The 16,218-nt window shown below is 29.9% G+C and overlaps 1 protein-coding gene across 1 annotated transcript; it reads left to right on the top strand.

Moving 5' to 3' along the window:
• The first annotated feature begins 12,853 nt into the window (after nucleotides 1-12,853).
• On the top strand, nucleotides 12,854-13,728 carry LOC101258788 (RING-H2 finger protein ATL67). The gene has a single exon (XM_004248017.5). The coding sequence runs from the start codon at nucleotides 12,947-12,949 to the stop codon at nucleotides 13,562-13,564; it is 618 nt and encodes a 205-aa protein (XP_004248065.1). The 5' UTR covers nucleotides 12,854-12,946; the 3' UTR covers nucleotides 13,565-13,728.
• The last annotated feature ends 2,490 nt before the right edge of the window (nucleotides 13,729-16,218 follow it).

The raw sequence follows: 16,218 nt of genomic DNA, 5'->3' as shown, positions 1-16,218 counted from the left end.
TCATAACATCCGTTTGCCATATAAGAAATTTTTCCATAACTAATAGATTCTAATTAATTACTTCCTTCGTTCCATTTTATATGATACTTTTCACATTTTGAGATTCAAACAAATCTATTTTTGACCGTAAGTGTTTCATAGATCTTTTTAACATTTTTAATTATCAATTATTATAACTTATAGTACTCTTTACGTAGTTTACAAATATATAAATTTCATTTTAAAAAATTTGAAAATTTCATACGCAAATGTCCGACAAAGTTAAATTGTTTGACTCTCGAAAAATGGAAAGTGTCACATAAAATAGGACATAGAAAATATTAATTAACGTGTAGTAAAGTAACGCCATGTAGCTGTTTTTCTCTTTCGGGCCACTATCACAAATCACAAATTGACATTTATTTGCTAAAAAAAATTCAACCCTCAATATTTACATAAACATTCATATTCCTAAGTGAAAATTAGGTATATAGCATTTCTTATAGTAATATTCTCAAGTTATAGCATATTAATAAAAATTAAAGGATGAATTTAAATAATGTAAAAAAAATTAAAAAAAGAATTTAATTAAAAACGGATCAATTCTTAAATGAAAAATATAACCTTTTATTATTTAAATTAATTACATTTAATAAAGATAATAACTGATTAGCACTTATTAAGGAAGTTTTAAAAAATCAGATTTGTTAGTTATCCTAAAAATCTCAATTTAGTTAAAATCAAATTAATTGTGATTTGATTCCTTAAAACGCTCTAATACAAATAAATCACCGTATAATCTGTTTTTTCCAGTTATCGTGTTATCCTTTCTTTTTTTGCATATCACATTTCATTTTTTTAGTGATTGAATATATTTTGCTTTTGTAAAAAGGTGATTTGCTGTGATGGACAATATTGTATCTATATTAATTAAACATGGTGGAAGGTGAAATTCGCCGGGTTGGTATTTATTATAGTTTGTTGGTTTGTTTTTAGAAATTTTATTCAATTTATAGATTATTGATTGTTTTATTTCACACACCATTTCTGTATATACCATAGTAGAACCAACACGACAAAATATAGAAGTATAGATTTTTAATATAATTGAAGATTCAAGTAATATGTATTGTATGAAAAAATAAAATTTATTGTACAGTTTTTTTAGTAAATATGCAAGAAAAAATTATTTATAATGTTGTTGGTCGTTGATGTTTGAAATTTGTACTAAACGTGTATGAAATTTACAATAATTTGTTTGTATGAATTTTGTTTTGATAAACATTGCATTGTTTGTTTTGGATGATGGAAGTATGATTTTTTCAAAATATGAATTATGTTTTGAATAGCATTTTAAGTATGTTACATGATGGAAAATTAATTATTTTTTATGTAACCATTCATTTATATATTGGATGTTTTAAGAAAATACAAATTTTGAATAGTTGTTTCTGTTTCGGTACAAGAAGGCAATGTTTTGACTTAATTGTGTATGAAGTGAGTATTCATGTCGTAGTTAGTATGTTGTGAATAGCAATGTCGATATGGCATGTGATGGTGAAACTTATACTAATTATATATGAAATGGGTATTAATTTTTTTTTATGTGTATGAACTATCTTTTCAAGGGTAATTTCGTTATGGTACAAGTTGTTGAAAGGTATATTAAGTATGTATAAATTATTTTGCAATTAATATGTATTATGTTATACTAATTATTATTTTTATGTTATGAAACAATGAAATATGTCGATTTTCAGATGGAGGGCATTATATATGATTCGTCTAATCTATATAGTGGTCTAGTTAGTGTGATATTATCACAACTTAATATAGATGTTGATATAAGCGCTATTGAAATAAAATATATTGTTAGTAATATGTGTTCACCTGTTAGTATTCACAATGATGTTGGGGTAAGAGTTTTTCTAGATCAAAAGAAAGTAAATTTAGATTTCTTTACAAAATATCCCTTGTGCATCTCTTTGAAAGATTTTGAGATGTATAATCAAGATTTTGAAGTGTAACGACCTGTTTAGTCATTTTGAGCAGCAGATTTTATTCTGGAAAAACAGGCTGAGGCGACGGACCCAACGACGGACCGTCATGGGTACGACGGACCGTCGCAGGGTCTCGTTTCAAAACACTTAGAAAATCTGAAATTGGGTACTGAAAATCGACTCTCTGAACTTCGTAACGAAGTGGCAGGACGGATCGTCACAGGCCTGCTATAATTATATATCTCGTGGGTTTATATTAATAACTCAAATTCTTGGGGGTTAAAAGAGGTAACCTTAAGTTAATTCGTGGGGTATTATTGCCATCTTTTATTCTTAATTATATACTAATTAGATAAAAGAAAGAGAGTTTGAATAAGAAAACAGAAAGAACAAGAAGGGAATCGATAGAGAGAGAGACGATCGAGAAGGGGAAACACAAAGCTTTGGAGAAAATTTGCTTGCTCGATCACTAATCTTCGGTGGAGGTAGGTTATGGTTTCTCTTACGATATTCGTAGTAAACTCTTAATAGAGAATGATATGTATTGATAATATTGTAAACCCTGCTATGTGCTTAATTGTATGCTTGCATGAATGTAATTATATAATTGTGATTATATAAGCATGATGAAGTTATTGAATCCCAAATCTTGCAAAATCCTAATCTCTTTGTTTATAATGAGGCCTTGGTATAAAAGAAGGCGTGATGAACTAAATAATGGGATTGATGATGCCTTGGTAAGAAAGAAGGCTTGATGAATTGATGGAAGGAGATTAGCGGATCGGGTGTCACGAACCGACACGTAGAATTAGGGGATCGGGTGTCACGAACCGACACGTAGTATTAGGGGATTGGGTGTCACGACCTGACACGTAGAATTAGGGGATCGGGTGTCACGAACCGACACGTAGTATTAGGGGATCGGGTGTCACAAACCGACACGTAGTATTAGGGAATCGGGTGTCACGAACCGACACGTAGTATTAGGGGATCGGGTGTCACGAACCGACACGTAGATTTAGGGGATCGGGTGTCACGAACCGACACATAGATTTAGGGGATCGGGTGTCACAAACCGACACATAGATTTAGGGGATCGGAGTGTCACGTACCGACACAAGAGGATTAATGAATATTGCGGGAGCGGAGTGTCACGTACCGACACAAGAGAAATAAAGATAATGAATCTTGAAAGATGTTAATATACTCAATCTAATGAACATGATTCCCAAATGAGTATGGTATTGAGGCTTGAGTCCTCATGTGTGAACTTGACGGTAATTGTTAATGATATAGTATTTGTTGTTGCTACATGTTGAGTATCATAGTTGATTTTATGATATTATTTGGTATATATATTGATTCCTATTTTGAGTTGGCCGATGATATCTACTCAGTACCCGTGTTTTGTACTGACCCCTACTTTTATGTTTTCTTCTTGTTTATTTGTGGAGTGCAGCAAACGTGCCATCGTCGTCAACTCAACAGTAATTCAAGTCAGTCTTACTACATCGGAAATTCAGGGTGAGCTAATGCTTCTAGCTTGGACTGGATCTTCTTCTTCAAGTCTTGATGCCTTGAACTTCCGGCATGGACTAGCTTCTTATATATTTTTAGCTTTTAGAATACTCTTAGTAATTTGAGGATAGATGTTCTTGTGATGATGACTTCCAGATTTTGGGGATATTAATTGATAAATTTTAGAAGTTTTTAATTGATTTCGTTAATGAGTTTTAAGTCTTCCGCATTATTTTCTGTTTATTATTGGTAAATGATTGGGGTTTAGATTGGTTGGTTCGCTCACATAGAAGGATAAATGTGGGTGCCACTCACGGCTCGTTTTGAGTCGTGACATGAAGTTGTTACTGATAGAATACATTAAAGTTATTTTAACAAAATCTAATGTTGATTTATACTCCAACAATGACATTCGTTTGATCAGAGTGAATTTAGACGGAGATGTCGATGAGAATAGTGAAGGAGATAATAATGTAATAAGTGACAATGCATGGTGTTTCTCTAACATACATACAGGCATGGAGAGCTAAGAAAAAAACGATAAAATTGATGCGTGAAGATTCGGCTGAATCATATGCCAAACTACCAAGTAATTTAGGTGTAATTATGAATTCAAAATTTTTTTAATTGTAAAAATGAAAAAAAACTACTGTACAGTTTTTTTTAATGAATTGAATTTTTTTGTTTAGTTTCCTTTATGAATCACTTTTGTATCCTTTATGTATATAATTATAGTTAAATATGTAATACATTATGTATCAATTAAGTGCTCTTTATGTATCCATTCAGTTATATATGGTTATGTTTTATAATATTAGACTGTGTTATTATATAATTGTAAAAATTTCAAGTTATCAATACATATTGGAGCAAATGTCCTGAATCGATTATCAAAATAGAGAGAAAAGAATGTGATAAATTTTTATACGCATTTGTTGCATTAGAAGCTTCTATTAGAGGCTGAAAGTATTGTAGGCCAATTATAACTGTTGATGGGGCAGGGTTAAAATGTTCATATGGTGGTACAATGTTGACTGCCAGCATCATGGATTCGGGAGGTAGCTTTTGATCCCATATATTTTTATTCTTATATATTATAATAAAATATGATGTGAATTATGTTTCCAAATTGTGTGATATTTTTTTTTCCAAAAAATGAATCAGGTCATATACTTCCGTTGGCGTATGCAATAGTGGATTCTGAAAATGACGCTTCATGGACTTGGTTCTTTGAATAGTTTAAGGAAGCGTATGGAGTTAGACAAAATATGTGTTTTATGTCAGATCGAAATGAGAGCATATGAAAAGGGACTGTTATTGTATATCCTGAATCTGAACATTATGCCTGCATATGACACCTATTGTGTAATGTTTTGAAGAATTTCAATAGGAATACTGAAGATTTGAAGATTTTATTTTGTATAATGTCAAAGGCTTATATGAAACAACATTCAGTATTCCTATTGAAATTCTTGAAAAAGTTAAATGATAGGTGTCATATGCAGGCATAATGTTCAGATTCAGGATATACAGTAGCACTCCCTTTTCATGTGCTCTCATTTCGATTTGACATAAAACACATGTTTTATTTAACTCCATACGCTTCCTTAAACTGTTCAAAGAACCAGGTCCATGAAGCGTCATTTTCAAAATACATTATTGCATACGCCAACTGAAATATATGACCTGATCCATTTTTTGAAAATAAAAATATCACACAATTTGGAAACATAATTTACATCACATTTTATTATAATGTATAAGCGTAAAAATATATGGAATCAAAAACTACCTCCCATATCCATGGTGCGGACAGTCAATATTGTACCACTATATGAACATTTTAAACCTATCCCATCAACAACTACAATTGGCCTACAATACTCCAGCCTTTAATACAAGCTTCTAATGCAACAAATGCGTATAAGAATTTATCATATTTTTTCTTTTCTATTTTCAAAATCTATTCAGAATATATTTGCTCCAATATGTATAGATTTCCTGAAATTTTTACAATTATATAATAATACAGTCTAATATCATAAAACATCACCATATATAATTGAATGGATACATAAAGAACACTTAATTGATACAAAAAAGATACATAATGTATTACATATTTAACTATAATTATATATAAAGGATATAAAAGTGATTCATAAAGAATACTAAACAAAAAATTCAATTCATTAAAAAAACAAACTGTATAGCAGTTTTTTCATTTTTACAATTAAAAAAAATTAAATTCATAATTTACACCTAAATTACCTGATAGTTTGGCATATGATTCGGCCGCATCTCCACACATTAATTTTATCATTTTTTCCAGCTCTCCTCGCCTGTATGTATATTAGCGAAACGCCATGAAATTTCAAAATATCCTCAGCTATATCCTTTGAAGTGTATACGGTAAATGGATCAACATACTTATCCATTTATTAAGACATGCTACAACGTCAGTTATTCCCTGACGTCTTGCATACACTCTATCTCTAACAGAACAAGTGTGTTCAACATTGTACTTCCTGACTTTGAATAATTTGATCTATTTAAATTAGATGAACTCATCATCCAAGAACAAGTATCAGAAAGACAAGTCAGGTGATAACTGTTTCAAGAAAATAAAATATATATTCAAATTTCATAAAGCTAAATCAATTAAATAAAATACATAATTTAAAAAGATGATGTGTACTAACTTAGATGCATTACAACGCGATACACGAAAATTAATTTTTCGACAAGTCCAACATGTCTCCTAACCTCTTAAGTGTTTTCCTATTATTGTAAATATGATTTTCAACTACAAATAAGTTAGAATTGTCACTTATTACATCATTATCTCCTCACTATTATCATCGACATCTCCATCTAAATTCACTCCGATCAAACAGATGGAATTGTTAAATCAACATTAGATTGTGTTAAACTAACTTCAGAATATATTCTATCAATAACAACTCCAAAATCTTGATTATACATCTCAAAATCTTTCAAAAAGATGCACAAGGGATATTTTGTAAAGAAATCTAAATTTACTTTCTTTTGATCTAAAAAAACTCTTACCCCAACATCATTGTGAATACTAACAGGTAGACACATATCATTAACAATATATTTTATTTGAATAGCGCTTATATCAACATCTATATTAAGTTGTGATAATATCTCACTAACTAGACCACTATACAGAGTAGACGCATCATATATGATGCCCTCTATCTGAAAATCGACATATTTCCCTGTTTTATAACATAAAAATAACAATTAGTATAACATAATACATTAATAGCAAAATAATTTACTCACACTTAATATACATTTCAACAACTTCTACCATACCGAAATTACCCTTGAAAAGATAGTTCATACACAAAAAATTTAATACTTATTTCATACATAATTAGTATAACTTTCACCATTACATGACATATCGACATTGCTATTCACAACATACTAACTATGACAAGAATACACATTTCATACTCACTTCATACACAATTAAATCAAAACATTACTATACCAAAACAGAAACAACTATTCAAAATTTGTTTTCTCTTAAAACATCCAACATATAACTGAATAGATACATAAAGAACACTTAATTTTCCATCATGTAACATACATAAAATGCTATTCAAAACATAATTCATATTTAAAATAAATCATACTTCCATCGTCCAAAAACAAACAATATAATGCTTATCAAAACAAAATTCATACAAATATATTAAATAAATTATTATAAATTTCATACACGTTTAGTACAAATTATATACGTCAACGATCAACAACATTATAAATAATTTTTTCTAGCATATTTACTAAATACATTGTACAATCAATTTCATTTTTTCATATAACACGTATTACTCGAATGTTCAATTTTATTAAAAATTTATACTTCTATATTTTGTCGTGTTGATTCTAGTATGGTATACACAAAAATGGTGCGTGAAACAAAACAATCAATAATCTGTAAATTGAATAAAATTTCTAAAAATAAACCAACAAACTATAATAAATACCAATCTGATAAATTTCACCTTCCACCATGTTTAATTAATATAGATACAATGTTGTTCATCACAACAAATTTTACGGTGATTTATTTGTATTAGAGCGTTTTAAGAAATCAAATCACAACTAAATTTGATTTTAACTAAATTGAGATTTTTAAGATAACTAATTAATCTGATTTTTTTAAAACTTCCTTAATAAGTGCTAATCAGTTATTATCTTTATCAAAGATAATTAATTTAAATAATAAAAGGTGATACTTTACATTTAAAAAATGATCCCTTTTTTTAAAAAAAAAAATCTTTTTAGAAAAACAAAAAATTGATATATAAAATATTGTTTTTTTGAATGGTCAACTTTAATGTTATTACTTGAGAATATTAATATAAATGCAGCATTAACAACAAAAGAAACATTAATCTTATAAATAATACTGAATTAGCTATAGATTTCAAACACATCATAAAAATAATAATTTTTTCTTGTTTAATGCATCATGAGATTTTTCCTATTTAATGCACATTTTATATTATTTATAATAAAGTAACTTAAATCTAAACTCTATGTTACAATTTCGTTTCCTTGTGAGCTTCTTTTTAATTTATCAATACTTCTTTCAGTTTTTCCCTTTACTCTTAATTTTTAATTAAAGGATAAAAAACAGCAAAGTATTCTCTGTTATTTTCAATCTTTGGACTTTTACTCATTTTTATTAGTATTTTCTTCTTTTTTGTTATTTCTTTTGTTGTTTACTAAATTAGAAAGTCATTTTATTTTTTTTATAATTTAAAAGTCATTCAATTATTGATATTTCATTTGAAAAATCACTCAACTATTGATATTTCATTTAGAAAGTCATTCTATTTATCGAATCACAGAATAAAAGTATACTTTGTATGATTATCTTAAATTTGTTTAACATATGAAATTAGAATAACAAACTATTCGTAAATGTAACGACCTGTTTAGTCGTTTTGAGCAACAGAGTTCAATTCTGGAAAAACTGGCAGAAGCGACGGACCCCACGACGGAACGTCATGGGCACGACGGACCGTCGCAGGGTCTCGTTTCAAAACACTTGGAAATTCTGAATTTGGGTACTGAAAATCGACTCTCTGAACTTCGTGACGGAATGGCAGGACGGACCGTCACAGGCGTGACGGACCGTCATAGATTGTTCAGTGGAAACTGAGTCTCTGACCCTTGCGACGGCCTGCAGGACGGACCGTCGCAGGCGCGACGGCCCGTCACAGGTTGCGCAAATCCCAGGCAGAATCGGATTTCCTTACATGTTTTAAGGGACGTTTTTGACTATTCTTGCCTTAATTATAAAGTTCGTGGGTTTATATTAATAACTTAAATTCTTGGGGGTTAAAAGAGGTAACCCTAAGTTAATTAGTGGGGTATTATTGCCATCTTTTATTCTTAATTATATACTAATTAGGGTAAAAGAAAGAGGGTTTGAATAAAGAAAATAGAAAGAACAAGAGAAAGAGAGAGAAAGAGAGAGAAAGTTGAGAGAGAGAGAGAAACGATCGAGAAGAAGAGGAAAACACCAAGCTTTGAGGATTAACTTGCTTGATTTCAATTCTTCGGTGGAGGTAGGTTATGATTTTCATGCTTTCATAGTAAACTCTTAATAGAGAATGATATGTATTGGTAGTATTGTAAACCCTACTATATGCTTAATGGTATGTTTGCATGAATATGATTATGTGATTGTGATAAGATAAACATGATGAAAATATTGAATCCCAAATCTTGAAAAGAAACTCTAATATACATTATTAATGATGATGCCTTGGTATAGAAGAAGGCTTGATGAATTAAAGTAATGGGATTGATGATGCCTTGGAATAGGGAAGGCTTGATGATTTACAGAATGATATTAGAGGATCGGAGTGTCACGTTCCGACACATAGTATTAGTGGATCGGAGTGTCACGTTCCGACACATAGTATTAGTGGATCGGAGTGTCACGTTCCGACACATGTAGGGGATCGGAGTGTCACGTTTCGACACATGTAGGGGATCGGAGTGTCACGTACCGACACATGTAGGGGATCGGAGTGTCACGTTCCGACACATGTAGGGGATCGGAGTGTCACGTACCGACACATGTAGGGGATCGGAGTGTCACGTTCCGACACATGTAGGGGATCGAAGTGTCACGTACCGACACATAGTAGTAGGGGATCGGAGTGTCACGTACCGACACAAGAGGAAGAAAGATAATGAATCTTGAAAGATGACAATATACTCAATCTAATAAAACTTAATTCTCAAATGAGTATGGTGTTGAGGCTTGAGCCCTCATGGATGAACTTGATGGTACTTATTGATGATTATAGTACTTGTTGTTACTACATGTTGAGTTTTATAGTTGATTTACGATAATATTTGATATATACTGTTCCCTATTTTGAGTTGGCCGATGATATCTACTCAGTACCCGTGGTTTGTACTGACCCCTACTTTTATGTTTTTCTTCTTGTTATTTGTGGAGTGCAGCAAACGTGCCGTCATCTTCGACTCAACAGTAACTCAAGCCAGTCTTCATCACACCGGATCTTCAGGGTGAGCTAACGCTTCTAGCTTGGACTGGATCTTCTCCTTCATGTCTTGATGCCTTGACTTCCGGCATGTACTAGCTTCTTATGTATTTTTAGCTTTTAGAATACTCTTAGTTTAGTCATTTGATCGTAGATGTTCTTGTGATGATGACTTCCAGATCTTGGGGAATAATAGATGTTGAATTTTAGAAGTTAATGAATTGGTCTTTATTTAATGAGTTTAAGTCTTCCGCATTACTTTCTGTTGATATTATATTGAAATGTTAAGGTTAGATTGGTTGGTTCGCTCACATAGGAGGGAAAGTGTGGGTGCCAGTCGCAACCCGGTTGGGTCGTGACAGTAAATATGTAAGTTATTTTTTATTTTTATTTAATTCAAATATTTATAACATAGAAATTCTCTTTTTTATTTATTCTCTTGCTTTAAAATTATTCTTCATTGTATTTGGTTAGATGGTTAGATGTAGTTTTATTTGGGTAGAATTTTCATTATAGAATTTTTTTTGATTTTTTTAGCATCATAAATAATGAGAGCAATTGTAGTATAGGTGACCTATTTAAAGTGGGATGGACGAAATATATAAGAAAATAACAATTAACTTTGGCACTGTTTTAATTGGAGAAGATAAAAAAGATAGACAAAATTGATAAAAGAGCTCATATAATATAGTTAAGCAGACAATAGAGTGAATATAAAATCGATGAAAGTAAATTAATTACTTAATAATTGCGCAAAGCGCAGTTAAATTTCCTAGTTTTAATTATAAATAGGATCAATAATTTAATTAAAAAATCATAATTATATTAGGGCATTTCAAGGAAAATTTATGAATACTGATTTTTTTATTATAGAATTTAAAGAATAAAATAAATGACACATTAATAAGTACAAATATTTATGGGGATATTGATTGCACACCAAAATTAAAAGGCACTTGTGAGAATGTGTCTTACTAAACTAAATATGTACAAAAATAGAATTTAAAAAAAGAATCATATACTAGTATTTGTTATAAATAGACTTTCTATCATAGTCATTCATACATCTCTCTATCAAAATCTCTTCTTCGTCTACTCATTCTCAAAGAAAAATCATTAAACATTTCACCAATGACAAAAAATATTTTGAACCTAATCTTGATTGTTCTTAGTAAGCATATGTCACCCTTTAATTTAGTATGAGTATTATTAAATTTAGTTATTGTGGTTTAATGTCAAAGGCAGGTCTAATGTTTAAAGTTTATGGGTTCTTATATTGATAGATCTCATTTTAAATATTGTTTTATATATTAGTATTAATTAAAATAGTAGTTACACTTTCCTTTATGTATGTATAAGGAGTTTCTTTTTCGATTGATTTATTATTTTGATGGTGAGATTTTAGAGTTTATATCCGAAGAAAGTACGGAAAAAAATACTATATGTTATGTTTGTGGGTATGATTGCGAAGGAGAGGGAGCTTACATAATCACGATTTTATAGGTGCATTACTATCATCTTTCAATGAGAGATCGTGATTTTCTTCTCCTAGAGGGTTTTCCATGTAAAATTATGTGATTTTTCTTTTGGTTATTTACTATTTCAATCTTTCGTTGTCTCATAAAAAAATTATGCGATTTTTCATGTTCATATAGTGAAATGAATTGTTGAGGCTTCATAAATTTGGTTGCTTGCTTGGGATAGAACTATTACTTGGTAAACGATTAAACTCTTGAAGTTTTTTGTGATGGTAACAGATGAGCATTTGTGATTGAAGAAAAAATTATGCAGTCTTGTACTTGTGCATCATAGGAAGTATGTCTAGCATAAACAATTACTCTTATGTCAAACATATACTACAATTTTTTAACTATATGATTATGCTTTAAAAGAAGGAAAAAAGGATTACATAGCCACTTGTAATGTTGACAAATAAAAGTTCTATTCATATTATATCATGTTGTTGAGAAGAAATATGTTAAAAAGATCAAAATGGACACCTTTGTTAGGATCATTTCAATGAAATACAAATATCTAGGGGAGAAAGGAGAGAGAGGAAAGAGGAAAGCGAGATAGGAAGGAGGCGAGAGTGAGATAAGAAGGAAGCAAATGAGAGAGGAGGGAGACAAGCGAGAGAAAGTCAAATGTATCTTGGATCCACGTGAATCATATTATGTACATGCATTTAAGATACCAAATATAGTCTGAAATATACATACATAGGGAGAGAGGAAAGCAAGAGTCAATGTATCCCAAACAAATGTGAAGTCAGTGTATCGATCATAAATAAATGTAAATTCACTAGGATACACCGATACAGTGTATCTACAACAAATTACACTTAATTTCGACTATATGTATTCAAAACACGTATATCTAAACGTGTTAATATGCCTGTATCTAAAAAATCAAAATCTAACACGAATAAAGATCTCAAAAACTTATAAACTAGTGAGATTTGTGTTGTTTGTGATTATTAAAAAGTGATCCTTTTAACTTTCTACTCCAAATAAGAATGAGAAACCATCCATCCCACTACACTCTTGAATGTGAACCACAACTTGCATGGCTTTGGATTAACCATTTTAGACTCTTGAATGTGAACCAACTTTCTTGGCTTTGGATTGAGTTGACCATTTTAGACTAAAGACCAAAACCCAAGTTGAAATTAAAAGGAATGTCATGTCAAAAATATCAAATTTAGAGCAAAGCCATCTATTCTTCCTAGCTGGCTATTTAATGACTTTTTTTTCCTATTCAAACCATACACTATTTAATGCAAAACATCTATACCACCCACCCATGCACCCACCCACCTATCTAAACCATATTTTTTCCCTTTAATCTAATGGAGCTTCTCTTAGTATTCTCCCAATGTCCACCATTCCCTCCGCCGCCTACGGCGGTCCACCACCACCTCTAACCACCACCAATACGCTCATCGAGAGCCTCAACAAAATAGGCCTCGGCTACGCAATTGCAATTGCCCTTGCCTTCCTCTTCCTCCTATCAACTCTCATCCTTTCATCTTACCTATGCTGCCGCTCCGCTGCCTATCGCCGCCGTCAAGCCCAATCCCAGTCTCGAAACCCGAACACCGGAATTTACATTCCGAGTGTAATTTTCGTTGCTGAGGAAGACGAAAACGACGACGTTTCATCTCAGAACACTTTCGCGGGCCTCAATCAAGCAGTAATCAACTCTTACCCTAAATTAATTTACTCAAGCAGAAACGGAAATTGGGGAAACGGAAACGGAAGCAGAAACGACGTCGTGTGTGCGATTTGTTTGTGCGATTACAAGGAAGCGGAGATGTTACGGATGTTACCTGAGTGTAAGCATTATTTTCATGTGATGTGCGTAGATGCGTGGCTGAAATTGAATGCTTCATGTCCAGTCTGCCGGAACTCGCCGTTGCCGACGCCGATGTCCACGCCGTTGTCGGAGGTGGTCCCACTTTCACAATATTCCGATGGTCGGAGAAGACATTGATGACTGAAAATAGATGAGGAAGCGCTTGGAATTTTCTTTTGTGTAATTTGAAATTGGAATTTCTGTTGAGTATTAGTCATTCTCTGATTTTAGATTTCAAAGAAAGAATATATTTCTAGATCTAATAATATTTTATTTTATCTTGAAATAAATTTTTTTAAATATCTATGACTTCTATTTTAAATCAAGAATTTTAAAAATATTTACCTTCTTAAATTACATCACATAAATTAATACGAAAAAAAGTATGTTGGTCATTTTTCTCTAATTTAAAATCGTAATAAATGATGATCACTTCTATTTTTGGTACCTGAGAAAGGGGTAAGGCGGAAGAAATTCTCACAGGTAAATCAAATTAAATCTATTTTCAAATTAAAGAAAATTGTAACAATAAGTTAACCAAAAAAAATTATCATATCAATATGAATTGTGATATTTTGATGAAATTATTTTACCTTTAATTAAAGATTTTAAATTTAAAATTTACATTAAAAAAACTTTACTTAAATTTATTAGAAACTTTTATATACACTCTAAATAAATAATGAAAATCATAATACAAAAAAGTAACGGCAAGTCATTGGATTTATCAAGTACCTCAAAAGAAATGGCTACTTCTTAAGAATATGGTAATACAAAAATATAAAACTATTTCAAGTACGTCAAAAAATAAAATTTATTTTAAAGTGAAACTATTTTGAAAGAACTTCTTTTTTTTATAGATAAATTGTTACGACATATTTGAAGGAATATATCATGATGTATGTTAATTTTTAAATGATATAATATTAATTGATGAGATTTGTGAAAGAGTTAAGGCTAAGCTGGAGGTTTAAAATTAAGTATAAGTTATATAAATATCATAGTGTAAAATTTTAATTACCTTTTATTCTTATTATTTTTATACTTACATAAATCTCATATTTTTTAGGCATTTTAAATACATAATTAAGAATCCGGATATATTATTATTGATAGATTATGTATCAATCTGTTGCATTTATTAAGAAAATAAAAAATCTGTTAAATCAATTTAAAATTTCATAATATCCATTTGTTGCAATAATTAAGGGGAAAAAGCTGAAAATTAAATTAACATCATATTCCATTCAAATTATTGTCAAAAATTTAAAATCCTTTAGTGTAACAAACCAAAAAAATCAAAAACTTAAATTTCTTTCTTCTTGTTCATCGTTCTCTCTGTTTCATAAAAAAATTTGTTGAAATTTTGAAAAGAGATGTGAGTTATGAAGGATTGTATGGAATCGTTGCTGGACAAACAATTTCTTTTGTGAATCTTCAAGTTCATCGAATATCCTTTCGATTTTGATTCAGAATTATTGAATTTCCTAGTTTAGATAAGAGATTGATACATAAGAGTGTGGTAGTTGCTATGTAATTGATACATTTAGTATAAATTCGAATTTATGTATCATATCTAGGAAAATAGTGCATGATACATTACTATTTATGTATCTCATTTAAATTGATTAATATTATATTGTTTGTCTTGAAAGATATGGATGCTAACATAATGTATCATTTTGTAGTTGATGATAATGTATCTGATACAATAAGGTTGTTAAAGAAGAATGTACCTAATCTGAAATAATATGTATCTATAAATGTATCACAATAAATAAGAATTAAGTTATCAATTACATACATGAACAAACACAATTCATGAAAATAATTTTTTTAATGAAAAACACCAGAATAAAGAGAAAAATATTAAACCGTATGAAATTTTGGTGAAATTAAAACTAATATTATTATGAGACAATTAGAAGATTAGTAGTAATACAAGAATCCTAATCAATTTTAATGAATGATTAGTTGTTAGATCCATAACCAACTCAAATTATGAAAAATTTACAAGTATTATATATATTTTTTAATCAAACACATTATGTGAGTTTTATTAATAAAAATACAGAAATCAAATACGAATATCAAACCCAACAATGATTTGGAAATAATAGAAAAATAAAATAACTATTAAAACAAAAGAAGAAAAAAGAAGGAAAAATTGAAATTAAAAAAAGAACTACAACAGAAAAGGCGAACTTCTACAAATATTATATTAATTATTATTAAAGAATTACTAATAGCTACTGAAAATCAAAATAAATTCAAAATTTGTAAATGCTAAAGAAGTGGAGAGAATTTATGGGATAAAATGAAGGAATATAATGGAGAGTGAGAAACATAGATATATGCTGAAAATAGGATTGACATATTTATGTATGTGAAAGATTTTATGTATTGAAGGAATTAAGGAATTTTTGAAATTTTTTAAAAAGATAGAAATAAATGGATATTAAGGTAAGTTAATATGTATATAAGTAATTTTTTTTTTTAAAAAAAAAGAAACCTTGGGATTAAAATAAATTCATTCACCAACCTCACGAAGTTGAGATTTGATTAAAAAAAATAATTAATTGAACTGACCTCTACATTTTGGTATAAAAAAAATAGAATTTAATAATATCGACCTCTTGGGATTGATTGATTTTGGGCGTATTAGTATGTCCGCTTATCATATTTTATATATGTTTAACGTTATTTTGAGAATGATAATGATTTATAATCATATGTTTAACGTTATTTTGAGAATGATAATGATTTATAATCATATGTTTAAATGCATATTC

The sequence above is a fragment of the Solanum lycopersicum genome, chromosome 10, assembly GCF_036512215.1.
Source record: "Solanum lycopersicum chromosome 10, SLM_r2.1".
Classification (NCBI taxonomy): Eukaryota; Viridiplantae; Streptophyta; class Magnoliopsida; order Solanales; family Solanaceae; genus Solanum; species Solanum lycopersicum.
This window is presented reverse-complemented; position numbering and strand designations above follow the sequence as displayed.

Bases quoted from the DNA above. Each gene is read 5' to 3' on its own strand.
- LOC101258788 (XM_004248017.5), top strand. From the start codon at position 12,947: ATGTCCACCATTCCCTCCGCCGCCTACGGCGGTCCACCACCACCTCTA.